Consider the following 27676-nt stretch of genomic DNA (forward strand, 5'->3'; position numbering starts at 1 on the left):
AACAAATCCAATTTTGAGAGCCTTCTAAGATATTCACTTACTATTAATTTGTATACAATTAAAATTCAATTCTAGAAAAATAGAAAAAGATATTCACTTTTATATATTCAGTAAGGGATAATTCACCTACATAACATGTAATGGTGAGAAATATTTAGTATTGTATGGACCAAATATTGGATGTATTAAGTATTGGATGCCCATTTTCTTCACTTTTTACAACTTTTGATTGTTTTCCTATTTCAGGAAGAGATATACAACAATGTTCAATCTCTCTCTCTCTCTCTCTCTCTCTCTCTCTCTCTCTCTCTCTCTCTCTCTCTTTTCTCTTTTTTTTTCTTTTCCTTCTGCTTTTTCAGGCAAAACCAAATCTAATGGTGGTTGGACGACGCTTCACCTGGCTAGTTACTTTGGCCAGAAAGATATTGTTGAAGAACTGTTAAAGGTAAGAGACATAACATGAAAATGTGAAACGGTGAACGCTACAGAATTGTTTTTTTATTTAATTCGACTCTGTGTGTGAAGCGTGGCGTGGATGTGAACACGCAGAATTATGACGGTGACACGGCTCTACACGTTGCAGCCCTCTGTGGAAGACAGGTGGGAGATTCTCACTCTTTCTGCTTCATTACTCTCTCTCTCTCTCTCTCTCACACACACACACACACACACACACACACAGTCTTACTCCTGATCGGAATCACTTTTTGTACCCAGGAGGTTGTTCTGCTACTTTTACGGCATGGTGCTTGTGCCACACTACTCAACGGATGTGCTCAGACCCCCAGGGATATCACTGACGATGATGAAGTCATTACTATGCTGGAAGGTCGGAAATGTTGTTCTGCCCCACATTTCTTTTAGTCTTTGTACCTACTACTTCATGATTGTTTTTTTTTTTGTTTTTTTTTTTTTTTTTGCTCCAGCTGCAGAAAGAAGAGAGGGCAGGAAGATGGAGGAGAGACTTTTAAATGCAGCAAGAGATGGAGATTGTGGGGTTGTAGCCCAGTTGGTGAGTTCTGGACATTTGATATAAAGTTATATATCAGTTAATATAATAGTTAATGTAAAGATCAGTTCTTACCCATGTTTTTTCCAAATAGCTCAGCAAGAGCAGACCTCCTGACGTGAACTGTAAGGACTCTCATGGGGACACGGCGTTGCACATTGCAGCCAGCAGGGGGCATAAAGAGTGTGTGGAGGTGCTGGTTAAGAGTGGAGGCAGTTTTAGTACAATGAACAAAAACGGTAATAATGTGGAATTTGATACTTATACTTCCCTTTGTGCAATAATCAATTTTTGATTATGATAATCATCCATATGCTGCACTTAAATCTACTTAAATGTTAAAGTGTTAGATAGCTGTTACAATAATATTGTATTATTGTTGCTTACTGTTATTTTTAATTTCTTTGAATTTGTGAATTTGTATGGTAACCTTGAGCGACTTAAAAGCCGCCTAGAAATAAAATGTATTATTATTATTATTATTATTATTATTATTATTATTATTATTATTATTATTATTATTATTATTATTATTTTTTTTTTTATTATTATTATTAGTAGTAGTTGTAGTAGTAGTATTATTATGCATAATCTCTACATTCAAAAATATTACATGTGCAATGTATCAGACTAAATTATAACAATTCCCGAAAGTCCTAAAATATAGTGTTTCCACACTAAAAAAGAAAAATGCACAACAAGGAAATATGATGTTTAATTATTTAAATGCTAGAACAAAAGTTTGGTCTGGGATTTCTTTATATATATATTTATAAATATTATAGTGGACATTTAAATTAAATGGTAAGAAAATAAAAAATAAGTCAAATTAAATAAAGATGTTTGATGAATATTTTCTCCTCCTTTTTGTTTTTTTTTTAGAAGAAGTCTCCAGTTTCAGCCTACTTCTCAGTTTTCAAAAAACTAGGGGAAAATGTAACGTGTCAATCTATTTGTATTGACAAATTTCTGCAGTATGTTATAATCTGAATAAAACAGACCTTAATCGATTTTAATACTATTTTTATTAGCATGAAATGGGTGATGTTGATCTGAAATAATTCACTTGGATTCAAATATACATGTGAACGCAAACACTGCCTAAAGGGTTTTATTCCTTATTTATCTCTCATAAATAAGTTGATATATGCATAATTATGTTAGAAATTAAAAGTTTCTCTGTGTTGTTTTGTAGGCCATTCTGTGTTAGACGTCACCAAGGATGATCAGATGAGATTCTTTCTGGAGAAATGTCAAGAAAATGTATGTTTTACATCATTGTTTGACTCAAATTTATTTAACCCTTCGTCACAAAAGCAGTGAGATTATTGAGCAAATAAATAATAAAAAGCATTTAATTATTTTCTTTTTTTTCCCTCTCTCTCTCTCTAATAAAGGCTATCACGGCTAGAAAGTTTGAAGGACAGTTGTGGAAGGTGAGTGCTGATATATATATATATATATATATATATATATATATATATATATATATATATATATATATATATATATATATTATATTAACATATATTATTTAAAAAATCAAATATCTAATATATATATATATATATATATATATATATATATATATATATATATATATATATATATATATATATATATATTCACACACATGTGTGTACATATATATGTGTGTGTATATATATATATATGGAGCAGGCATCTCAGTAATCCTAGTCACAACCAAAAGGTGGCGGCCAAGAGTTTCAACTCCTGAATCTCTCAGGCAATATTTTAAGGACACAGTTAAAGCTAAATTGCAGTGCTATGTTACAAAATCAGTATCTGAAGTATGACTTTAGAGGGGAAAATTGCAGCTTGTCCTAACATTTTTTCACAGAAGTCAGATTTTCTGAGCTGGAACTCACACTGGGTTGTTCTGGAGAATGGTTCTGTGAGCTGGTACTGTAAGCAGTAAGTACTTTCTCTGTATACCATTCATTCATTCATTCATTCATTCATCTTCTACTGCTTATCCAAACTACCTCGGGTCACGGGGAGCCTGTGCCTATCTCAGGCGTCATCGGGCATCAAGGCAGGATACACCCTGGACGGAGTGCCAACCCATCACAGGGCACACACACACTCTCTCATTCACTCACACAATCACACACTACAGACAATTTTCCAGAGATGCCAATCAACCTACCATGCATGTCTTTGGACCGGGGGAGGAAACCGGAGTACCCGGAGGAAACCCCCGAGTCACGGGGAGAACATCCCCACACACAAGGCGGAGACGGGAATCGAACCCCCAACCCTGGAGGTGTGAGGCGAACGTGCTAACCACTAAGCCACCGTGCCCCCTTTTGAAGGGTTCTGAATCCCTAAATCATTTGTACCCTAATACTAGAAATACTAATACTACCAACTCTATTGATTTATTTTCTTTCTTTCTTTCTTTCTTTCTTTCTTTCTTTCTTTCTTTCTTTCTTTCTTGTGTCTGTTGTGTCCACAGGTCTGACACAGCATGTGGAAATCGTAGGCAGGGCTATAAGCCTCTTATTAAGGCTCAGTGTGTGGTAAGTGCTCTAAGAACATAATAGCTCAGCAGTGTGTGTGTTCAAACTTTACACCGGTCCATCAGCACCTGCAGTCTGGAGCACAGACCCCTGTGAGCCTACTGCAAGGATTTGTTCTATTCCAGCAAATATAACTCTGAAAATAAAGTGAGTAATGTAAAGGGGATTTTTTCTTTTTCTCTCAATAGTCTAGTTATTAACCACTCACAAATACATTACACAATGAACGATTTATTTATCAGTCAGTGTCTTTTGGTTTGTTTATTAACTGAATCCTGTATTTTTTTATTTTTTTGCCATATTAGATATCTAGAGGATTCAATATTTATGTAGTGCACCAGTTTGATTAGCATCTCACATGTTTAATAAGGAAAAAAAAGGCTAAAATTAACCAGGTATATGTAGGTCATTTCTTCCATTGTTGTGGGGTTTAAATCTAAATTTCTGTGTAGTTTATTGTTAGCCTGTTGTTAAAAGTAAATATAAAAGTAAATCAGGTTTGAATTTGTGTTATGCAGGCTTGAATTAAATCATAGTTGGATTGAATCAGGATTTAAGGCCACGTTCACACTGCAGGTAAAAGTGGCCCAAATTTGATTTTTTTGGGGTCAAGTGACCAGGTCAGACTTCTTCAGGAGTAGTGTGAACACTCAAATCTTGCCCAGATCTGATTTTTTCAAATCAGATTCAGACCACTTCCATATGTGGTCCTGAATCAGACCCAAATCTGATTTTTTCCAATGTGGCCACAGTGTGAACAACCAAAGCGGATTTGATGCGAATTTTACATCAATCTACATCGACATTCGTCGCAATTATGCGCCGGCGAGTACGCACACAAACGTGACTACGCCTACAAAATGGATCAAATAATCAAAAGTTGCCCTCGACATCCGAAAATTTTCAAAACACTGCGTCTCTGTGCTGCCATTACACAAACATTTAGAAAGAAAAGCGAAAATGCTTACTTCCTCCATAACCTTGCTAACATTAGCGCAACGGCGTGCTGCGTGTGACGTCATTGTTATTGTTCGTTTGGCATGCGGGTCAGTTCGAAACAGCAAACAGTTCACACTGGTATCTGATATAGGCCACATTTTAAAAGGTAATGTGAACAGACAAACAAAAAAATCAGATCTGAGCAAAATATCCGAATTGAGCATTAAGACTTGCAGTGTGAACGTGGCCTAATTGAATCAAATCAGTGTTGTATTAAACTGAATTAGCGTTTTACTGAATTGCAGAGTTGAATGGCAGTGAATTGAATCAGTGAACTGAATCAGGTGAAATTAAAAAGTGCTTCTGTTAAGTTCATTAACAGAACATGATTGAGAGAGAGAGATAGATAGAGAGAGCGAGAGAGAGATTTAATGTGTTGTCTTAAAATAAGTTTAAAGTTTACATTTGATTACCATAGTTTTTGCATTATATAAATATGCATGCAAACAAAATGTTTTATTTTGCAGGTAAAATCCTGGGATAAATACTTTTTCTCACTGAAGTGCTGTGATGGCAGTGTGCATCACTTTAAAGTGTCCTCTAGATGCACTGAACCAGAAATCAGCAGGAAAGTGAGTCGTTGTTTTTGGTTGCTTTTGGTTCTGATCAGACTTGAATTTCGAATTCCCAAAATTTTAGACCTTGTTATTAGTTACAGTTTTAGATGATCTGATTCATTCATAGTGAAAATAGTTGGTGCTAAAATCATCAAATATTCAATAAAATCAATCAAAGAGTCTAGTCTTCAGGACAGAGAACTTGGAGCTATCTGGTTTTCCTGGAAGATGATGGTTTAAAAACACTGGTGAGACAGTGACTGTTTATAGCCGTTAGAATGTAGGTGATGTACAGTACATGTAAATGGATGAAAAGTATAATGCATTATTTATAAATAAACAGTTGTAGCTTTGATATGCGGGGGACACGGTGGCTTAGTGGTTAGCACGTTCGCCCGCCTCCACCTTGTGTGTGTGGAGTTTGCATGTTCTCCCTTGTGCTTCGGGGGTTTCCTCCGGGTACTCCGGTTTCCTCCCCCGGTCCAAAGACATGCATGGTAGGTTGATTGGCATCTCTGGAAAATTGTCCGTAGTGTGTGAGTGCGTGAGTGAATGAGAGTGTGTGTGTGTGTGTGCCCTGTGATGGGTTGGCACTCCGTCCAGGCTGTATCCTGCCTTGATGCCCGATGACACCTGAGATAGGAACGGGCTCCCCGTGACCCGAGGTAGTTTGGATAAGCGGTAGAAAATGAGTGAGTGAGAGTGAGAGCTTTGATATGCGAAGAATACAACCTTTAGTAGAAAGCTAGTGTCCTGTATAAGTTAAACATCATCATCCTACCCCAAATTTTCCAGCAACAGAAGTATTTCATTTAAATGTACTGGACATAGAATTGATTATGTAAATGACGTGATTCACATTTATGTAGTTGTTTGAGATAAACCAAATTAGTTTGTCAGTATTTAGGTCCAGTAGTTTGTTTACATTGATTATTGAGTCACAAAACACTGAAAAGAGACAGATGAAAAACACTGAATGCAAAAATTGTAGCTTGTATTGGGTTTGAAAGTGTCCTACACACACTGACGCTCATACAGCACCAGTGAAATTGTCAACAGAAATATCCTCTAAGGTTAGAATCTGCACCAAAATAGTCCTGAGATTTTTATACCTGCACTTAAGCAATGGATAATTATTAACTATATCTTTGAACTAAGACATCTTAACTGTATGGGCAGAAATGGGTGGATGCTATCGAGGAGCATGTCATGTACAGCGCCCTCTGTGGAAGCCCAGATAAAACACCTGCACAGGAAGGAGAAGAGAAAGTAGCTGAAGAAGCAATGGATCTTCTGTCACACTCACTTCAGGTAGGATGATCAGTTCTTTCCAGTTTACTCTCTCTATATGTCATTAATCTTTTCTTTACTGTTACATAAATGCTACCTAATGAAATGCCTTCCACATTGAAGTGCATGAAAACGCTAAAGGCTTAAAGGGAGCCATTAAGCAAGTCGAGTTGTTAATCGAGTTAATTGAGTACTCATAAAGGGGGCACGGTGGTTTCCTCCCCCGGTCCAAAGACATGCATGGTAAATTGATTGGCATCTCTGGAAAATTGTCCGTAGTGTGTGATTGTGTGAGTGAATGAGAGTGTGTGTGTTTGCCCTGTGATGGGTTGGCACTCCGTCCAGGGTGTATCCTGCCTTGATGCCCGATGACGCCTGAGATAGACACAGGCTCCCCGTGACCCGAGGTAGTTCAGATACGCGGTAGAAAATGAATGAATGAGTACACATAAATTGCATTGCTCATTTAATGCTCTTCTTTGTCAGTAGATAGTTTTATATTAACCATTTTAAATAATAATGTGATATCAAATAAAACATCTAAGCTGGGTCTTACAATTCATCATGACAAAAATGGGATGATGTGCAATTCACATATTTTTTTAATAATCTTTTTTGCCATGACAGAGACTTTATTTACATAATCAGATTTTTAGAGGAATTCATAAATGAATTAATTTATTTGTAAGATATGGTGAAAATAGTTAAACCTCTGACTGTAACATTTGTTATGTGTATATTGAATTTCTCCAGACAAAAATTCATGTTGAATGAACAAAATTAGTGTGTAGAAGCCTTTATAATCACCACATATACGTTATAGCACAGTGGAACACAGGGGCAGCTATGATACAGCACCCCTGTAGCAGAGAGGGTTAAGGGCCTTGCTTAAGGGCCCAACAGTAGCAGCTTGGCAGAGCTGGGTCTTAATCCTTTATCCTCAGATCAACAACCCAGAGCCCTAACCAGGTTTTTTTTTTTTTCCCTTTTTTTAATAAAAAAGGATTTTTTTTAGTCCTGGTGAATGAAATTATTTTTTAAAGATTTGTTTAAAAATATTCTGAGAATTTTATTGTATCAAATCATGGCACCCCTACTAAACACTGGTATATGTTTTTTTAATGGAACATGCACAGTGTTTCTGTGAAGTTTGTGGAAATGTAGCTGTCTTCTTCATACAGGCAACTGAAAGTTACCAGAGAATGCTGGAGTCTCAGGTGGCCGTATTTGTCTCTATGGTCAAGAATGAGGACAACAACGGTAAGAGACGTTTTCCTTGCAAAGGATATAAAATGAAATTGTTAGAGTAAATGAATGTCTTTACACCATTTAGATTTGAGGATTCAAGAGCACAGTTGTATTGTATAATCGGTTGCTTTCTTTGGCTATTTTTAATATAAGGACACACACTGCTTTCAGCAGTATCTAGTGCACACATGTTTGCACATCTAATTACAACCCCTTATGTAATGAAACTGACTGACAGCTTTCACAAACCTTGTGTGTGTATGTATATGTGTGTGTAGATATGACAGGTCCTGAGCTCATCAAGGCCAGAGAGATATGTGAGCTGTGCAGTGAGGCGTGCTCAGTGTTGAGACACTGTGTAGATCTGCTGTCCCAGCGTGAAGAGGTATGGCATTAACGCTTCAATTTATAACCATGAAACTGTGAATAACACTCACACACACATCACATGGCTTCGGTACTGAAAATTATTCCACATATTAAATTAGGATTTGCTCCCGTTAAAACATGTTCTCTGGCCTAGTGTATGTGTCACATTGTGATTGGTTGTTGTTAGTTATGTGTTCCTGTTCTCATTTATCATTGGTTCCTTTGGTTATGTATTTAATGTATTTTAAGTGTTTGCCATGTTGTTTGTCGGTTGTTGTCCTTAATGGCCATTTCCTGTGCTTGTGATTCTCATCCTGTTTTGTCATTGCCCTTCACTGGATTACTTTATGTTTTTGTGTTGATTAAAATCTTCTATCTGCACTTGGATCCTCTGCCTCATCTATCAATGCAGGTTACAGAACAACCGACCATGCTATGGATCCAGCGGTGAGGATTTTACGCCCTTGTCAGGAGAATTGGCCTATAGAGGACTTTGTGGAGGAATTTTGTGGACTTTGTAATAAAGTAAAATTTAATGATTTGGCTCTTAAGGACATTTCAAGCTTGGTTTATCAATTGAAATTTCACTGTTAATGGCATCATATATCCTACACTGGACTCTAGAACAATACATAGCAGGGTTTCCCGCAGAAAATTTGTTAGTTAACGCGGTAGGGTTCGGCGGGTGGGCGGGGCTAGGGGCGGGTGGGCGTTTTATCAACTGGCTAGTCATCCTCCACACATTGACGGACCACGTCTTTCTCTCATTTTGGCCGTGTGCCGCGCGTGCCCACTCGCGGTGTAAAGCGCGTCCACGGTATTCTCCGAGATGCACTTGACGGCCTTTTGTGCAGCGGAATTTTTATTTTTTTTTTGGACGACCTAGTTAAGGCAGTAGGGTTTGCATAGACTTTGCTTTAAGGTTGAGTGGATATGCTTTTACTGTGGGTGTCGCAAAGGAGGAACGTGCTGCTAACTGCTCATGTCATGCCTGCCATGCCAAAGCCTGCTCACATCATGCCTGCCATACCAAAGCTTGCTCGCCTCATGGCTGCCATGCCAAAGCCTGCTCACATCATGCCTGCCATACCAAAGCTTGCTCGCCTCATGGCTGCCATGCCAAAGCTTGCTCGCATCATGCCTGCCATTTCAAAGGCTGCTTGGGTCATGCCTGCCATGCCAAAGCCTGATTGGTTCATGCCTGCCATGCCAAAGCCTGCTTGCATAATGCCTTCCATGCCAAAGCCTCAAGAGACTCTCCAGAAGATGGCTACCAGGCTAGAGCCCTCAGCCAAGATCGCCTTCATCTGTCCTAGATATTGTTCCAGTATCTCTAGCCTTTAAGCATGTTATTCCAGAGTCTTTAGCCACCATAGATGCCATATCAGTGTCTCCAGTTATGAGTGTTTCGTTAAAGATGTCAAGGTTTCCCATAGGCTCAAGAGACTGATGTCCAGTCTGGAGGATACCCCCGCATGTCAGTACGTGCTGCTGGTATCCCTGTAGTTCTCGCAAGCCAAGGGACTCAGAGGTGGTCATATTGATGACTACATTTCACATCGCTTCTATGGCCATTTGGTGTCTTTGAACCGCATATTTTTCATCAGCTCAAGAGTCTTTTTCAAAGGTTACTTCCACATAAGTATCTGAGTCTGAGTTTCCTGTCTGCCATGATACGACCACAGAGGTCATTCCTGAGTTTCCTGTCTGCCATGATACGACCACAGAGGTCATTCCTGAGTTTCCTGTCTGCCATGATACGACCACAGAGGTCATTCCTCAGTTTCCTGTCTGCCATGATACGACCACAGAGGTCATTCCTGAGTTTCCTGTCTGCCATGATACGACCACAGAGGTCATTCCTCAGTTTCCTGTCTGCCATGATACGACCACAGAGGTCATTCCTGAGTTTCCTGTCTGCCATGATATGACCACAGAGGTCATTCCTGAGTTTCCTGTCTGCCATGATATGACCACAGAGGTCATTCCTGAGTTTCCTGTCTGCCATGATATGACCACAGAGGTCATTCCTGAGTTCAACGATTTCCATTATACAACCACAGAGGTCTTTCAGATTCTCACTTATGCCATACTGTGACCACAGAGGTCGTTTATGAACCTCTCCCTTGGTCACCTGTTTAGCCAGTGCACCATAATCTAGGTCCACCACTGCACCAGGACCCAGAGGTCCCGGAGCTACCATTGCCACATGGTCCAGGTCCACCACTGATCCGTCATCTAGGACTAACACTTCTGCATGGCCCAGGCCCACCATTGCACAAGTATCCCGCTTCATGGGCCTGGCCCTCCATCGCACCCAAGACTGTCTCCGCCTTTCTACCACCCTCCCAGACATTTTGTTGTTTTGGGTTGAGAATTTTTTAAGGGTGTCAGGATCTGCCCTTAGAGGGGGATTATGTAACGTTGGTTTTGGTTTTTGTTTCATGTTCTGGTTTTCATGTCTTTTATTTTGTAACCTGTTTCGTATCGTTTGTAGCTTGCTTCCCTAGCCCTCATGTTCTCTGGCCTAGTGTATATGTCACATGGTGATTTTTTTTAGGCATGTGTTTCTGTTCTCATTTGTCATTGGTTCCCTGTATGTATTTAGCCCTAAGTTTTTTTGCCATGTTGGTTGTCTGACTTTTTTGGCAAAAAAGAGGTCATAGGTAGATTGGTCTGAGTTAACAGAAAGTCTATGGTCGCTCAAATATGCACTCTTTACAACCATGGTGAGCAGAAATGCATCACAACACAAACATTGAGCACAATGGTGCTACATTGGGCACAAGCTCACCAACACTGCTTAGTTAAAGACCAAGAAAAAGAGCAGGTGACATTTTTCTAATCTGAATCTGTTTTTTCTATTTTTGGTCATTTGTTTCCCTATTTAGCCTCTGATTCACGTAATTGTTAAATCCCAATCAAGAATTTAGCATTTCTGTGTTAAACAAATAACAGATGGGATTTATTCAGTGCAGATAAATGGAAGATATCATCATACCATCAGCCACCTGTTCAATTCTCTTACTCAGGAAGCCTCATGCAGTTCTGACATTTAAACCAACATACATTTAAGCTGTGATTAATATAAAACACTTACACTATCTAAATGAAGTGGGCATTTTCACCTTATTCTCACAGAGCAATCATTTTAAACTTTATTGTTATTACTCTCATTATTTAAAGTCTCATTCACAAGCAGGGAGTAATACAGTCGGATTGTTAAAGTGCTTAATAATAGAACACAGGGTTCGCCAAGTGGGAAGCCAGCTCCTCCTGTATATTATGATTATGGTATTGACTGAAAAACAATAAATTCTGGACACTCGGCTGCTGTGTTATGTCCTGGCAAGGGTTAATACAGAGATGATTTAGCATCTTAGAGCTGATCTCACCTTCTTCTTCTCTCTTTCTATAGCTGATTTATCTATTCTTTTACTCATATCCATATATCATATATCCTATCTAGCTGATCTCTCATTCTGCTCCCGCCCCTATAGCTCATTTTGCTTCTGCCCCATAGATGATCTTTCTCATTCTGCTTGTATCAGTATAGCTAATATCTCTTTTTTCTGCTTCAGTTCCTTATATCTACTGTCCCTATAGCTAATCTCTCTCATACTGCTTGTATCCCTATAGCTGATCTTTCTCATTCTTCTGCTGTTCCTATAGCCGATCTCTCTTATTCTGCTTGTATCCCTATAGCTGATCTTTCTCATTCTTCTGCTGTTCCTATAGCTGATCTCTCTTATTCTGCTTGTAACCTATATCTGATCTCTCTCATTCTTCTTCTGTTTCTATAGCTAATCTCTCTCATTCTGTTTGTATCCCTATAACTGATCTCTCCCATTCTTCTCCTGTCCCTATAGCTAATCTCTCATTCTGAATCTACCCTTATAGCTGATCTCTTTTTTATTCTACTTCTGTCTCTATAGCTGATATCTCTTTTATTTTTCTCCTGTCCCTATAGCTGATGTCTCTTATTCTGCTTGTATCTCTACAGCTGATCTCTCTTATTCTGCTTGTAACCTATAGCTGATCTCTCTTATTCTGCTTGTATCTCTATAGCTGATCTCTCTTATTCTGCTTGTATCTCTATAGCTGATCTCTCTCATTCTTCTCCTGTCCCTATTGCTAATCTCTCTCATTCTGCTTGTATCCCTATAGCTGATCTTTCTCATTCTGCTTGTATCCCTATAGCTGATCTCTCTCATTCTGCTTGTATCCCTATAGCTGATCTCTCTCATTCTGCTTGTATCCCTATAGCTAATTTCTCTCATTCTTCTTCTGTTCCTATAGCTGATCTTTTTCATTCTGTTTGTATCCCTATAACTGATCTCTCTTATTCTTTTTTCTGTCCATGTAGCTGATCTCTCTCATTCTGCTTGTATCCCTTTAGCTGATCTCTCTCATTCTTTTTCTGTCTCTAAAGTTGATCACTCTCATGCTGCTTGTATCCCTATAGCCGATCTCTATCATTCTTCTTCTGTTCCTATGGTAAATCTCTCTCATTCTTCTTTTGTTCCTATAGCTGATCTTTCTCATTCTGCTTGTATCCCTATAACTGATCTCTCTTATTCTTTTTCTGTCCCTTTAGCTGATCCCTCTCTCATCCTGCTCCTGTCTCTATAGATGATCTCTCTTTTATTCTGCTCCTGTCCCTACAGCTGATCTCTCTTTCATTCTCTTCCTGTCTCTATAACTGATCTCTCTCTTATTCTGCTCTTGCCCCTACAGCTGATCTCTCTTTCATTCTCTTCCTGTCTCTATAATTGATCTCTCTCTTATTCTGCTCCTGCCCCTACAGCTGATCTCTCTTTCATTCTCTTCCTGTCTCTATAACAGATCTCTCTCTTATTCTGCTCCTGCCCCTACAGCTGATCTCTCTTTAATTCTCTTCCTGTCTCTATAACTGATCTCTCTTATTCTGCTCCTGCCCCTACAGCTGATCTCTCTTTCATTCTCTTCCTGTCTCTATAACTGATCTCTCTCTTATTCTGCTCCTGCCCCTACAGCTGATCTCTCTTTCATTCTCTTCCTGTCTCTATAATTGATCTCTCTCTTATTCTGCTCCTGCCCCTACAGCTGATCTCTCTTTAATTCTCTTCCTGTCTCTATAACTGATCTCTCTTATTCTGCTCCTGCCCCTACAGCTGATCTCTCTTTCATTCTCTTCCTGTCTCTATAACTGATCTCTCTCTTATTCTGCTCCTGCCCCTACAGCTGATCTCTCTTTCATTCTCTTCCTGTCTCTATAATTGATCTCTCTCTTATTCTGCTCCTGCCCCTACAGCTGATCTCTCTTTAATTCTCTTCCTGTCTCTATAACTGATCTCTTTCTTATTCTGCTCCTGCCCCTACAGCTGATCTCTCTTATTCTAAACCTTTCCCTATAGCTGATCCCTCTCTCATTGTGCTCCTGTCTCAATAACTAATCTCTTTCTCACTTACTGCTCCCGTCTCTATAACATATGTCACTCTTATTCTGCTTCAGTCCTTACAGCTGATCTTTCCCATTGTGCTGCCTCAATAAGTGATCACTATCTTGTCATTTTTCTGTCTCTACAGCTAAGCTCTCTTTTATTACACTCCTGTTACTACATTGTATCTCATGTATTCTGCTCCTGTCTCTATAACTGATCTCTCTCTCATTCTACTCCTGTCTCTGTAGCTGATCAATCTAATTGTACTCCTGCATGCTGAATTAATCAGCATCACTATAGCATGGCATTGGTTCTTTTTATGCTGAACTATGCACCCCTTGTATCTCTCACACATGTATCACACATATCTCTCACACATCTCACACACTTGTATCCCCCCACACACACACACACAGTCTGCTTTCGCTTAGGAGAGATCTGAAGCACACTCTCTCTCTCACTTGTTCTGTCCGTCTCTCACATTCTCTGCCTCGCCCAACCTCTCTCTCTCTCTCTCTCTCTCTCACACACACACACACACAGACACACACACACACATGCATACACAATCTCCATCGCGTCAGCCAATCCAAGCTTCAGTGACATAAACGGGAAGGAGAAAAAGGTGACAGCTTTCTTCGCTATCTGAAAAGGTACAGTTGGATGCACTCTGTTTTTCCACTTATTCCTTTTTTTTTTCCTTTTCTACTTTAACAGCATATTCTGATCTTGTCTGCTATTTTGGCTCTACTATCTGCTCTCATTGATGAAAACAAACAGAGGAAGTCCCACTTGTCTTGCCTGTCCTAGTTTTATCACAGGGCATATAGTCTAGCTTATTGTTCCACTAAAAAAAAAAAAATAATTGGCAGAATTGCTAGCAGGATATTTTCAGAAAAGATGAGTTCAAGAATAAATCAAGAATATAAGCTTTCTAAATACATATTTATGTCAATAGTTGGATTAGTGGCATCGTTGTTAGTCAGGTTTATGTGTCAAGGTCAGTGTAGGAAAAAATGAGTAGAAGAAATGTATCATATATTTTGCAAACCTGCAGACTTGATATTATTGCATAAAATCTTCCAGAGACTACTGACTATTTGAAAGTAGATTGCTTGTTTTGAATAGACTTCCTCTTCATGCTTTAACGCACATGCTCTCTAGAGTATGCAGATTAATTAGGGTACTTGGAACAAGTGTGAATATGCTTGAGAACAGTTTAGTGAAATATAGATTGCTGTGTGGATTGTCACTGTATTTTAGATTGGTTTAAATCGGCTATCTTTTTAAATCTGTGTTATTGCGATTGTTTAAAATTAAATATCAACTTTAAAACGTTTCCATTAGAGCATAGATTTTATAGGATATTAGTTATGATGTTCAAACCAACTGAGCACTAAATAAGCTGAATGTTTAGCATCTTAGGATTTAACTGTTAAAGGAACATCTAAAGTTGCAGAGATCCCTTTCAACACAATGAATGGATTATAGCAAGTTACATACAGTAGTAGATCCTTAATTGCATTAACCTTAATCCCACTTCAGAATATGGGCTTGTAGGACATTGTTCCCTGACCTTGACTATACAACTGTCTTTGTAGAACTTTTTGTGTCGGCAATCTACACTAATTTATTTAATAATTTATTTAGTTAATAATTTATTAAGTGTGCCTCTTTGCCCCTGATGTGTGAGATTCGCTCCTGGGTCACACATGCTTTGCTCTGGTATATAGAAAATCCATGCACCAGAGGTATTATTCGTTATTAGGCGATTTGTTCCCCTCACTGGCTGAGCAGAGATTTATTATATATAAATAAAGCACTGACGAAGAAGTGATTCATATTTCACACTTGTTAGCAGGATTCACGCTCCAGCACTGGCAGAGGAATATATACCCTGCAGTAGGCAACAGAACATATATGATTCATTCTGGTTCTGAAATTTATACTCTACATTCTATCATAATTCATATATTTCTCCATACTATAATTCAATATGGGAAATGAGAAATATCTAACCTATACTGAGTAATACAATATGAATAGTACAAACTGTGTAATATTAAATTTGTACTGAGTAATAAGACCTGTACATTTATTAATGATTAAGGGTAAGTTCATACTCTAGTCTGAGTAATAAGAATTGTATATTCAGTAATGAGTGACAGGAAATCCTTACTCCAGACTGAATACTGGGAAATGTTTACATTGAAATCAATAAGGAGAGGATATACTTCATACTAAGTACTGGGAAATGTTTACTTCCTAATGAGTAACAGGAAGTATTTTCTCAATATTAAGCAATGGGAAATACTGTATATACTTAGAAATGAGTAATAGAAAGTCCAGACTTCTTACTGAGTTACTGATTCTTATGTCAATACTTTGTAATTTGAAATGTATACTCAGATATGAGTAACAGGATGTATTTACTTTATACTGAGTACTGGGAAATGTACTGTATACTCATTAATGTGTAATGAATAGTCTATATTCCTTACTACAGTAAGTAACTGGAAATGTATACTCAATAATGACTAATTGGTAGTCCATCGATAACGAGTAACAGGATAATGAAAGTTCCGTGTTCCATACTAAATAATGGGAAATGTATACTCAAAAATCAGTAATTAGAAATTCACACCACATGCTAAGTAATGGAAAATGTATACTCAATAATGAGTGCCAAGTAAGGGCAAAAGTTTAATCAAGCATGAGTAACAGGAAGTCTTGTATACTCAATAATGAGTAACAGGAAGTATTTACTCTATACTAAGTAATGGGAAATGAATGCTTAGTAAGAAGTAATGAAAAGTCCATATTCCTATTCCATATTCGTACTGGAAAATGTTATAGAAGTTATAGGCAATTCACCCTCCATAATATAATAAGTAACAGATTAACTACATAATGGGAAATTAATATTTAATAATGAGTAACAGGAAGTCCATAGTCAGTACTCTCATATATTTAATCAATCGTGTTTAATTGGAAGTCCTCTATACTCAATAATAAATAATAGCATGTCCTTACTCTGTCTCTACCGTTGTCTGTACTGAGTAATTGGTAATGTATTCCTAGTAATGAGTAATGAATAGTCCATATTTCATAATAAGTTATAGGGCTTGTATTTACAGAAATGTGCAATAGGAACTTCATACTGAGTAATGGAAAATATATACAGTACCCAGTAAATAGTAAAGGGAAATGTATAATCAATAAAGAGTAATGGGATATACGTGTTAATACGGAAGTCTGTAGTCAGTACAAAATACTAGTAAGTGTAGACTCAATAATGAATAACAGAAAAAAATCCCTGCTCCATACTGAGTACTGAGTACTAAATACTGAGTACCATACTCAGTAATAAACAACTAGACATCCATGCTCCATATCAAAGACCAGAAAATGTCCAGTTAATAATGAACAAGAAACTGCATACCGAGTAACAGAAAATTTATACTCAATAAAGAGTTATAGACAATTCATACTCCATACTTTATACTGGGAAATGTTACTCATTAATGAGTCATGGGAAATGTATACACAATATTAAGTAATGGGAGCTGCGTATTCCATACTGAATAAGTAAAATGTTTACACAGTAAGGAGTAATGGGAAATCTAATCTCCCAAACAACATCATGGGAAATGAATACTTACTAAATAATGGGAAGTCCATGCTCTATAATGAAGATTGAAAAAATCTATAGAAAAATAAGGTGAAGTATGTATTCCGTAGTACGTAGACAATACTAACAGGAAACATCATACTTATGATGTTCTACTTCATACAGAGTAATATGAGATTCGTACATTATCAGAAGTATAAAAAAGTTTCACCGTATGTGATATGAAATGAATTCATCACACGAAGTTAATAAGAAATTTCTAATCTATGTCGAGTCATTTGAAATTCATTCCCCGTACTGAGTGCATGGAAATATAAATGATAGGAAATTAGAATGAGATCGAGTAATTGAATATTCGGAGATCATACTGAGTAAGAGACAATTCCTGTCACCTTACTGTTCATGAAATTATTCAAATGTTATGCTAATTGGTTTCTGAGATCTAATTCATCGCTAGTTAGAAGAAATGAATGCTTCATGGAGGTTATAAGAAAACACACATTATCCATTGAGTAATATGAGTCAGTATAGCAGCATAAGCTGGTGGGATAGGAGACCCTCAACCACTGAAGGATTCTGATGCAGTCTGTTTCCAGGTGTGAAATCACCATGGTAACAAGGCTGTATGTAGGCCGAGCTGACGTAGGGGGATGAGAGCGTCTGTCTGCTCAGAAATATGCAGTCGTACTGTTTCCTGTCGCCGTCCTCTGTATGACCCATGCTACGAGTTCTTTTGTCTATCCAAACCAGCTTAATCTTAATGACTTAACACTAGTTATTTTAATTATTATTATGATGATTTCTTTTGTCGTTTAGATTTAATTATTCGGTTCAGTTGTCACCCAATCACGTCATAATCCATGTGAGATGCTGCACTTGTTCCATAGGAATCTTTGCATAAACTATTTGAGAGGGTTGTCTATGATGTCAGCTCTTTATAACAGACACTTATTGTTCTAGAGGACAAATGGAACTTCTTCTCTGAGTGAATAGTCTCCTTGTCAGTGTGTGCTTTTTTTTTATATTCAAACATTTATTTGGTGCAATTATTCCCCAACTCATTCCAGGAAATGCAGTTTTTTCTTTTTTTTTCAGAGAATGTCTTTTTAACTTTTATTTCTTTGGGCCATATTCCCTCTGATTTATACATGCTTTCACACGCTAAAGCAACACAATAAGCTAGTTTTTTGTTTCAGCCTTTGTACTGTATAGTACAGTTTAGGCTTCAAATGAAGGAGAGGCGTACTGCCTCTCTGACTGCAAGGCAAATCACAGATGTATATTAAAGCTCTCGCTCTAATACATTATTGTTTCTATAGTAACAGCTCAGTCACAGGGTGGATGGATGGATGGGTGGATGGATGGATGGATTATCGGTGTGATTATCCATAAGTAATATTTATTTTAATATTGGAAGGAGTCTTCAGTATCAGTGCTTTGCAACAGTCAGTATGACTTTCTAACACAGGAGAATCTTTAAAACAGGAAGCTTTGCACTTTATGCACTTTTTTTAATATATTGTGTGTGTATGATGTGAACATTAACTGAGGTTCTTGAACTGTGCATACATGACTTTGTGCATTGCAAAGCTACATGATTGGCTGATTGGACAATTGCAGGTTACAGGTGGTCCTATTAAAGTGACCATTGAATTTCTATATTTAGATGAATTGGCTGCATCGTAGAGAGAGAGAGAGAGAGAGAGAGAGAGAGAGAGAGAGAGAGAGAGAGAACTGTGTCTGAAAGTGATTATATTCCTAGATAAATTTCTGGTAGAGTAATTCATATCTATCACCCAGTTGAATGTAATATGGAATTTCTCACATGCCTGTTTCCTTTAATATTTTTATAGTTTCTTTTCACCCCTCAGCTCATTCTTTGCCTATTAAATGTAAGTGTACAGTGAAGGCTTAAAATAGTGTCCGTGAGCAGAGAGGCGAGAGGAAGCAGTGCTACTGAGAGATTAGTGGCTCGTGCCCATTACGCAACACTGCCTTGGCCAGGCTCTGGAGAATGAAACATGGCAGACTGGACTGCCTGGCTTTCATTCATGCCGTGTGTGTGTGTGTGTGTGTGTGTGTGTGAGAGAGAGAGAGAGAGAGCGAGAGAGAGAGAGAGATTCACGGAATCATTACACTGTGTAATAAAACGACATCATAAATATAGTACGGTGATAAAATCATATTGCATCAAGAAAAAATATTACATCAGTCTTTCCCAAAAGTGCTGTGGAATCTATTCTGTATAAAATTTTATCTTTCCCTTGCTTCATATGAGTGAGAGTGCACTGAACATGTTTATACATAATTTATCTGAAACAAAAAAAAATTCAAGGGTGTGAGATGTGTTTAATGGATGAGAGAATCTGGACATTTATGGCTTTTCCTCCACCTCTCCCACATCAGCTTTATAGATTCACTCACTATCTCTCTTTCACAGGCAGATTTATAGCTCTTCGTTCCAACTACTGCCTCTTTCAAGGTGACTCTGCTCCTTTATCTGTTATCTGTCCAGCTCAGTGTTCCAGCATATTTGTGAGCTTTAATTGAGGCAGATCTGCAAATGCTCATAAATTTCATTATTTTTCCATAGAATAATAATTTGTAAAACAGTTCACATTATCATGTAGACTATAAATTGAATTGGGCCATAGAAACCTTTATTATCACCACATTTACATTACAGCAGAGTAGAATTTTTTTTTTCACACATCCAAACTAAGGATGTTGGAGTTGGAGCGCAAGGGCAGCTACTGTAGGATACAGCACCCCTGCAGCAGTGACGGTTAAGGGCCTTGTTCAGTTGCCTTCTGATCAACATCCCAGAGCCTTAACCACTTGAGCCAGCACTGCCCAATTAAAGGAATAAATGTATACTTAGAGTAAGTTCTGTAAGCTTTTATTCTCTGTGTAATCATTGGTTTTTCCACAATACCTGTTAGGAAGGTTGATAAGTTTAGTCAGTGTTTGGAAATTGTTGATAATCTGTGAATAAGCTCTTACAGGGTGCCATTACTTTTGTCCTAATTGACTGACTAATGTTTAATCCTGTTTTGGAATTTCATCATAATTTATCACTATAAATATATAAAATCTCAGCAATTTAACCAGCAGTTATTTGATCTAAAGGCGATCAATGACAATTTACAGTAGTAGAGAGTCTTTATATTGAAATTTACAGCAATTTATCTCAAATAAAGTTATTCCAACCTAAATGAATATTCATGAATGCTAAATTTCTTGTATAAATGTTCCATTATGAATAGATTTGCTCCTATACATGAACCCCGGGGCCCATTTTGTATTAAAATGTTTTGTTTTTCAGTCAGATGAACCATGACCTAATAAAGAAATTACTGAATATGAATAAATAATTTAAATTTTCGTATGAATTGGCAGTGATGTGAGTCTATTGGTTTTCAGACGAGGCACTCTCAGCAGACCTGACATTCTCTACAGCACAAAAGACTTATTTAAGGCACTTCCTGCCATGTGTGAACACTCTATAAACAGCGCAGAAGCTTTCAAATGCCTGATTGCCTCATCCTCGTCTTCATCAGGGACGAAGTCAAAGTGTTGACTAACTCATTCATATCTAACATTATATATATTAAAAAAAACAAAACATAATTTTAGTTGTTTAATAAATCCACAGGATTATGCATCATACTTTTGCAAGCTAGTAAGCTGGATGCTAGTAAATGTTGTTTGGATGCTATGTCAAGCTCATGCTAGCACTGAGCATTGAGGGAAGAAGTAATAGAGTAATACTTTATAAACCAAAGAGAAAGTAGACATCGCTAGAAAGTACAGAAGTATGGTATGCTACATTAGCTTGTAAACCAGATGTTATCTAGCAGCCAAACCTGTGATGACCTTCTTGCTAGCACTGAGGGGGAGAAATAAATGCTGAGTACCATTTGTGGAACTGTAATACTTTATAAAGCAAAGAGAAAGTGTAAATCACAGTATAGTGCAGACTGCCTCTTTTGTATGCTAGCTTTTAAGCTGGATGCTATCTAGCGGTCGAACCGATAATCATGTTGCTATGTTAAGCTCTTGCTAACCCAAAGGAGAGAAATAAATTGTTGAGTAACATTTGTATAACAGTGATACTTTATAAACCAAAGAGAAAGTATAAATCACAAATTAGTGCGGACTCTCACAGTGGTATGATAGCTAGTAAACTGGATGCTAGCTACCAGTACAACCTCAAATTATCAAGCACCGAGGGTCAAAATGAAAAAAAAAAAAAAGATGTATTTAGTATTTGTAGAACAGCAATACCTTATAAACCAATGAGAAAGTATAAATCACAAACTCCCAAATTGAATGCTAGCTAGCCGTCAAACCTGTGATCTTGCTATTATGTTTTTAGCTTTTGCTAGCACAGCGTGAATAAATAGAACAGCTGAGTAATATTTGTGGGAACGGTAATATGTTATAAATATAAAAGAGAAAGTATAAATCAACAATTTAGCAAAGACTACCAGGGTTTTTTGAAACATATCTAGTGCTAGCATGTGTTATCATCCAGCAGAACTACTGTAGCTAACATCTTATGTCATCTTTGCAGTATGTATTTCTATGGATTCAAACAAAATATTGCAGTTCATTTAATATTGCTCATATATTTTCAATACATTTGTATTAAGGATATTTTGTCTAATATGTCTTCTGAAAACATGATGAAATTTTAATGTTTCTACTATTTATAGTTCTAAAATTACAAACCTTCCTGGAATTCTATTAGCATTACAATTTGAATAAAATGCTTTGGATTTCTATCTGGGAAGCATGTGATTAACGTTGATGGTTGATTTCTATTGACGTTCAAAGCTCAAACGTGAGACCTAGAAGAAATTTATCATCCATTTTATTTTGTCTATTAAAGACGAAATACTATGTCTTGTTTAATAACATTGCTGACAGCAGATCCATTAGGCCATTAGATGACTTCGGGAGTCTCTTCGTTGTCTTTGTGACTTATCGCAAGTGCGTGCAGCATCGATAAGAATCTTATGAATGGCGATTGAGGGTTTTGCGAAAGGCTCAGATCAGGTTGCGCTCGTGTGCAACGTGACCGTTGGTTGCATGGCTCTCGAAAACCGGGTGTTCGGTTCTCCGTGCTGGAAACAGGAACAACTCAGGGAGATGAACAAAAACCTGAGGCTGTTTTTGTCATTCACTTTGGACAAACTTCTTTACGGACAACCGGTGGCTCTTAAACATGATAAAAATGATTGCTTAAAGGAACGATTTGGAAAGTTGTATAACTTAAACGTCTGAAGCCATAAGGCAGCATTTAAGGATAAGGACGCACCACACACAGTGCTTTATTTCGGGTTTCACGTGTCAGGTGCTGAGCAGAATGAATGGCTGACTGATGGACTGATATAGGACACACTTGTAAATGATATGCTGAAGTCATGGCACCGTGTTAGTCAGCTGTGCGTCAAAGGCTGACATTTATGACTTTAGCTTTTAGACTTTTTGCACATTAATAATATTCTGAGCTCTTTAATATTCATATCTTGATGCCATGATGATCTCATAGGGCTTTTAAGATGGCTGTAAATAGACCATTACAGATGGCTGGTAAATACTTTATTTGTGTGGGTTCAAGTGTACTGTAGACTTCATACACTGGCTTTTGGATAATTGTGTCTCAGCTTCCTTTCTCAGAACTAAAAAAAAACAAAACAACTAAAAAGTACAGATTCATGCTATTCACTTATTTATATGTATTTATATATTCATTTATATGTAAGACTTTCATGAACTTTAACAAATGCAATGGAACTGAAAAAACATCCCTCATCTGATTTTGTAGAATTTCTTTCTGCCTTAAAAAAAAGGCACTTAATACACATTTCAGACTGCAAATTTACATCAAAAGTCAATTAGACATTTATATAGAATTCATATAGAATTCCAAAGTAACCAATGCTATGCATTCCAAATAAATGCCTGTTTTTTTGTTTGTTTGTTTGTTTGTTTTTCTTTTTTCTTCTTCTTAGTTTGTTGTAAATAAAGTCGTTTTGTTCCAGTTACCAAAATTCTAGTCTTGCAAATTTAGATCTCATGATTGGCTGATTAGACAATTGCAGGTTACAGGTGTTCCTATTAAAGTGGCCAGTGTATCTCTATATTTAAATGCTTTGGCTGCATCAAGCAGTGAATTATGCATGAACACATGCAGAACATCTGCTGTCTAGATGTTTTCCTGTCTCATTGAAATGCTAGTAGAACATCACCATGCCAAATCCCTGAGTTCCATGAGCCAGGGGCTAAATATCTTATCTGTAATTAAATCACTCTCACACTAATGTATCCTCCTGATAAGATGCTGCGGTGTTGCTGGCTTCGTGCCATTTCTACCTCTGACTGCTTATTTATAACCTGTTTTGATTTTTTATTTATAATTTCTTCTCACCTCTTGATCTTGTAGGCGTGGAGTGTAAAGTTAGAACAGGAAGTAGAAAAGAACAAGATTCTGTCTGAGGCTCTGCAGACGTTGGCAACGGAGCATCACCAGCTCAAGAAAAACCTTTCTATAGGCAGAAATTCGCCGACTCCGAGCGCGCTCACTGAGGATGAATTTTATGACGCTGTCTCTGGTGAGTGATCTCCAGTCCTGAGTCCTGAGGATTCCACATCCTGTCCTGACAAAACAGCAGAGTAGCTCGCTTAATCATTTCTTTATTTTATAATTACACAATATTTTCTCCGCCATTGTCAATATATTTTTAAAAGATGTCATTTGTACACAAAAATGAGCCAGAATTAATTAACCGTCATTAATTCATCAAAGCCGATATCATTCGTTAAATGTTTAAATTGAATGAATATTAAATCGATATAAAAAATATCTGTGTTACAATCTATCATGACTTAAGGAAGCGCATGATAAAGTATTTGTTCATGATGTACACGTTTATATGTAAAACTTTCATCGCTTTCATTAACTTAAATAAACGCAATCAGACTGGAAAACTTATTCTTCTGGAAAAAAATTCTTTCTGCCTTAAAGCAAGTGAAACATTTCAGACTGAAAGTTCACATCAAATGTCAATTAGATAAAAATGTCAATTAGATTAGACATAATTCCATTGTAACCATTATAAACATTTCTACACATTGCTGATAAATGCGTTATTTTTCTTTTTTGTTTTTAATCATGTCATTTTGTTCCTGTTAACAAAATTTTAGCTACACAAATCAGACTTCTAGCATTTTCCAGAGAATTTTGATATGTTTTGTCAGTAAAAATACCAACCAATAATAATCACTCACATTTACAGAAAAAGGGCAGTTTGACCATTTAAAATCATTCATTAAAAAAAAAAATAAAAAATGAAAGAAATAGTATCCGATGTACACCAGTCCTGGTATTTATGTTTTTCTTAATCAGATTAAAAACTCCAGAAAAGTGTAGAAAATGTTAGAAATGTAGCCTACGGATAGAACTTTTAGCATTTTGTACAAATTCTGATACATACAGTACATGTTAGTAAAAGTGACAGAAAAAAGCCTTCATGACTGACATGGTGATCATCCTGTAGCCCAACAGCAAACAAACATGATTCTTGTCTTTACTGGTTGCTAAAAGCTGTAAACAGAACTCTTTTAAACTTTTAAACATGCTGTAAAAGAATTTTATTTCAAGCCCATGACTATATTTTACTATGAGAAACTCACTGTTTTGTCATTGATTCATTGATTTTTTCACCAAAGAAAAGGAAGGCATTGTCATTTAGACTACAGCCTGTAAAATGCTGAAGCTTGTGGCCACAAAAGTGTGCAGTAGAAACTGCCAACATTTAAACAATGCTTATTGGCGGTTGTGTAACATCTCACTAGAAATTATTTTTTATCTCCTCATACCCGGCTCTAAAAACAAGCTTTATGCTCAACCACACTTACAGAGCCTTCAATTCAATGCCCTAGGCTCATTGTGAAAAGTTTATCTCAACTTACATTGACAAAAAAAAACAACTTAATGAATTTACTCTCTGAGTGAACTGAGTAACATTAAGACGATTCATTTTCATACATCCAACGTGATTTGATCAGATATTTTCCAATTCCTGAATAAAATCACACCTGAAATGAGAATCAAACCCATTTCTTGATGTTTAGCCACAGACTCAACACTACTCCAATATCCCACCATGCATGTTTTCATTATCTAAATGTAATACTATAGTTATACTATATTGACTGTATGTGACTGTTTAAGAGGGCATTATTTATATTCATACTCTCTGGTGTCACCCAAATAAGAATGAGGTTTACTTTTGCGTGAGTTCCTCTCAAGGTTTCTTCCTCGTACCATCTAATGGAGTTTTTCCTTGCTCTGGGTTGTTGATCAGAGGATCTGGGTTTAAGCCCCATCACTGTCAAGCTGCCACTGTTGGGCCCTTGAGCAAGGCCCTTAGCCCTCTCTGCTCCAGTGATGCTGTTTCATGGCTGACTTTGTGCTCTGACCCCAACCTCCAAAGTTGGGATATGTGAAGAAAGAAATTCACTGTGCTGTAATGTATATGTGACAAAATTAAAGGCTTCTATTCTATTGTAGGCTTAAAGGCTTCTATTCTATCATTCTCTAAGGAGTTCACATTATAGATAAAAACTTAAAAACCCTTCGGAGCAGTGGTGGTAATAGTGTGGTCCTGGAAGCAAAGCTTACGGATTCCTGATTGTTTCAATGTTATTACAGGTTTGAGAATCAGTGAAAGTCTTTATTATTAATGCCCTGTTTGACTGGAGAGTTCTGTCCATTTTTGACTGAAATAAACATTGCTTATTGGGTCCAGTATAATGTACAGTATAGTCAGATTATTGCTGTATTATTTGACTAATGTGTATAATATTTGAACAGATTTTTTTCCAATTTATTTTATTTTCATGTCCATAAAACAAATCTGTACTGAAGTGTTTCAGGGAAATATAACATTTGACTTTGATCAGCATAGACACTTCTATAAATATAACACGTCTATAAAAAAAATTATATTTCTATAAACGTTATCCAGTAATATATTATGGCAGATAGTTTTGTGTATTGATTTTTTTTTTATTTCACACACACTCACGAACAAGGCGATGTACCTGGCTGCCATTTCTGTTGGAACCGGATCCCTCAGGTGGGGTTTCTCAGGTGCACAGACAGAGGGAGGGAATAAGGGATATAGGGAGCAAGCAAAGGAGGGACCAAAGGAAGGGAGGGATATGTGTGACCCTGTGTGCAGTAACTACGTTACAGACACAACTGTGCATGTCTCTCTGTCTATGCGTTGTGTCCATTCCTCAGAGTGGGACAGCATTGTGACAGGACATCGCATTTGTGTCCTCCGGTTTAATCGACTGCTGCGGAGCGGCTCATCTACAAGCATAAGAAGCTCACGCTCCTGCCAGCATGTCTGGGGGGGAGAACCATGGAGATAAGACCCACCATAATGGTGTCAAGAAACACAGGTGAGTCTCAGAGAAAGCTCACAGGAATTAAAAGCATTAAGGTTTGTTTGTCTGTAACGCAGGTACAGTATAAGCATTACACTTTGCTCATCTGTTTGGTTTGTGGTATTTTTTTAGATAAATTATTGCCCACAGATTGGTCTGTATTCCGGTTCTTTTTATTAAATCACTATAACTAGTCGTTGTAAAGAGAAATTATTTGTATCGTATTATGTTATTATTGACCGATTATCTACTGTAGGGTTTCTTCATATAAACACACACACACACACACACATACAGTACACTGGCAAACCCTCATGGTTTTTACATGAGGACGGATCGGCAGCCGTCGCAAGCTGATCGTTAGCCTCGGTGTCAGGTAACTGTTTCCAAAGCACAAGATCCGCTTCCTGATAAGGGCCTTCTATTAACCTGTCATTGGATTTACTCTGGATTTACTCTCAGACCTGCTGAACACTTGACAACCAAGTTATGATCAAATTTGTACAAAATTGAAAATGTTTCAGATTTTATCTGGATTTTTGCCGATCTCGTTCATTCCCATATGCCAAAGTACATGTAGTTTTTTTATTTTTACATTTTTTTCTTCCTCTGGTATAGTTTGATTATGACATTTTCTCCAAATGAGGATCACACAATAGACACACTTTTTAGCCGAGCAGCATTATAAACTTAGTTTTGTTTTCTTGTATTGTATGAAGGAAATGGCTGGTGCTTAGGATTTTATTAACGTCAAACAAATTTCTTGACGAAATAATAACTCTTCAAAACATTTTCCAAACAAGCATCAAATCATTTAGTTGAAATTTGTCCTCTCTCACAGCAGGTGAGATTCAAACCTGATGTGAAACTAAAGCAAGGACAGCTTTCATCCTTCAGCATATCAGAGCTCTAACAAGCATCTCCACATGACGGCACTGAGAAAATGTACCAGACTGCTCTTTAACTTCACCTAGCTCTGTATTTATATCCTAAACATCCAGTTAGAGATGCGTTTTTTCCAAATTTATTATTGCAGCTTTAATATCGTTCACTTATATTCTTTATTCTGAATCAGTGTCTATACAGTGTCCTTGAAATTATATATGAAATCCATAAACTGTTTTGTTTTTATTTGTCTACTT

At 37.2% G+C, this 27676-nt stretch overlaps 1 protein-coding gene across 1 annotated transcript in view; it reads left to right on the top strand.

Moving 5' to 3' along the window:
* LOC132848963 (oxysterol-binding protein-related protein 2) overlaps positions 1-27676 on the top strand; it is a 47942-nt gene that overhangs the window by 1084 nt on the left and 19182 nt on the right. The window contains 16 exon segments of the mRNA XM_060875083.1: positions 360-445; positions 526-600; positions 718-829; positions 927-1012; positions 1104-1248; positions 2205-2272; positions 2407-2445; positions 2871-2944; positions 3489-3552; positions 5019-5123; positions 6288-6419; positions 7580-7658; positions 7925-8031; positions 23521-23689; positions 26386-26523; positions 26525-26549. Coding sequence (XP_060731066.1) covers positions 360-445; positions 526-600; positions 718-829; positions 927-1012; positions 1104-1248; positions 2205-2272; positions 2407-2445; positions 2871-2944; positions 3489-3552; positions 5019-5123; positions 6288-6419; positions 7580-7658; positions 7925-8031; positions 23521-23689; positions 26386-26523; positions 26525-26549 — 1504 coding nt within the window.

This window comes from Tachysurus vachellii, chromosome 7 (assembly GCF_030014155.1).
Source record: "Tachysurus vachellii isolate PV-2020 chromosome 7, HZAU_Pvac_v1, whole genome shotgun sequence".
In the NCBI taxonomy this organism is placed as follows: Eukaryota; Metazoa; Chordata; class Actinopteri; order Siluriformes; family Bagridae; genus Tachysurus; species Tachysurus vachellii.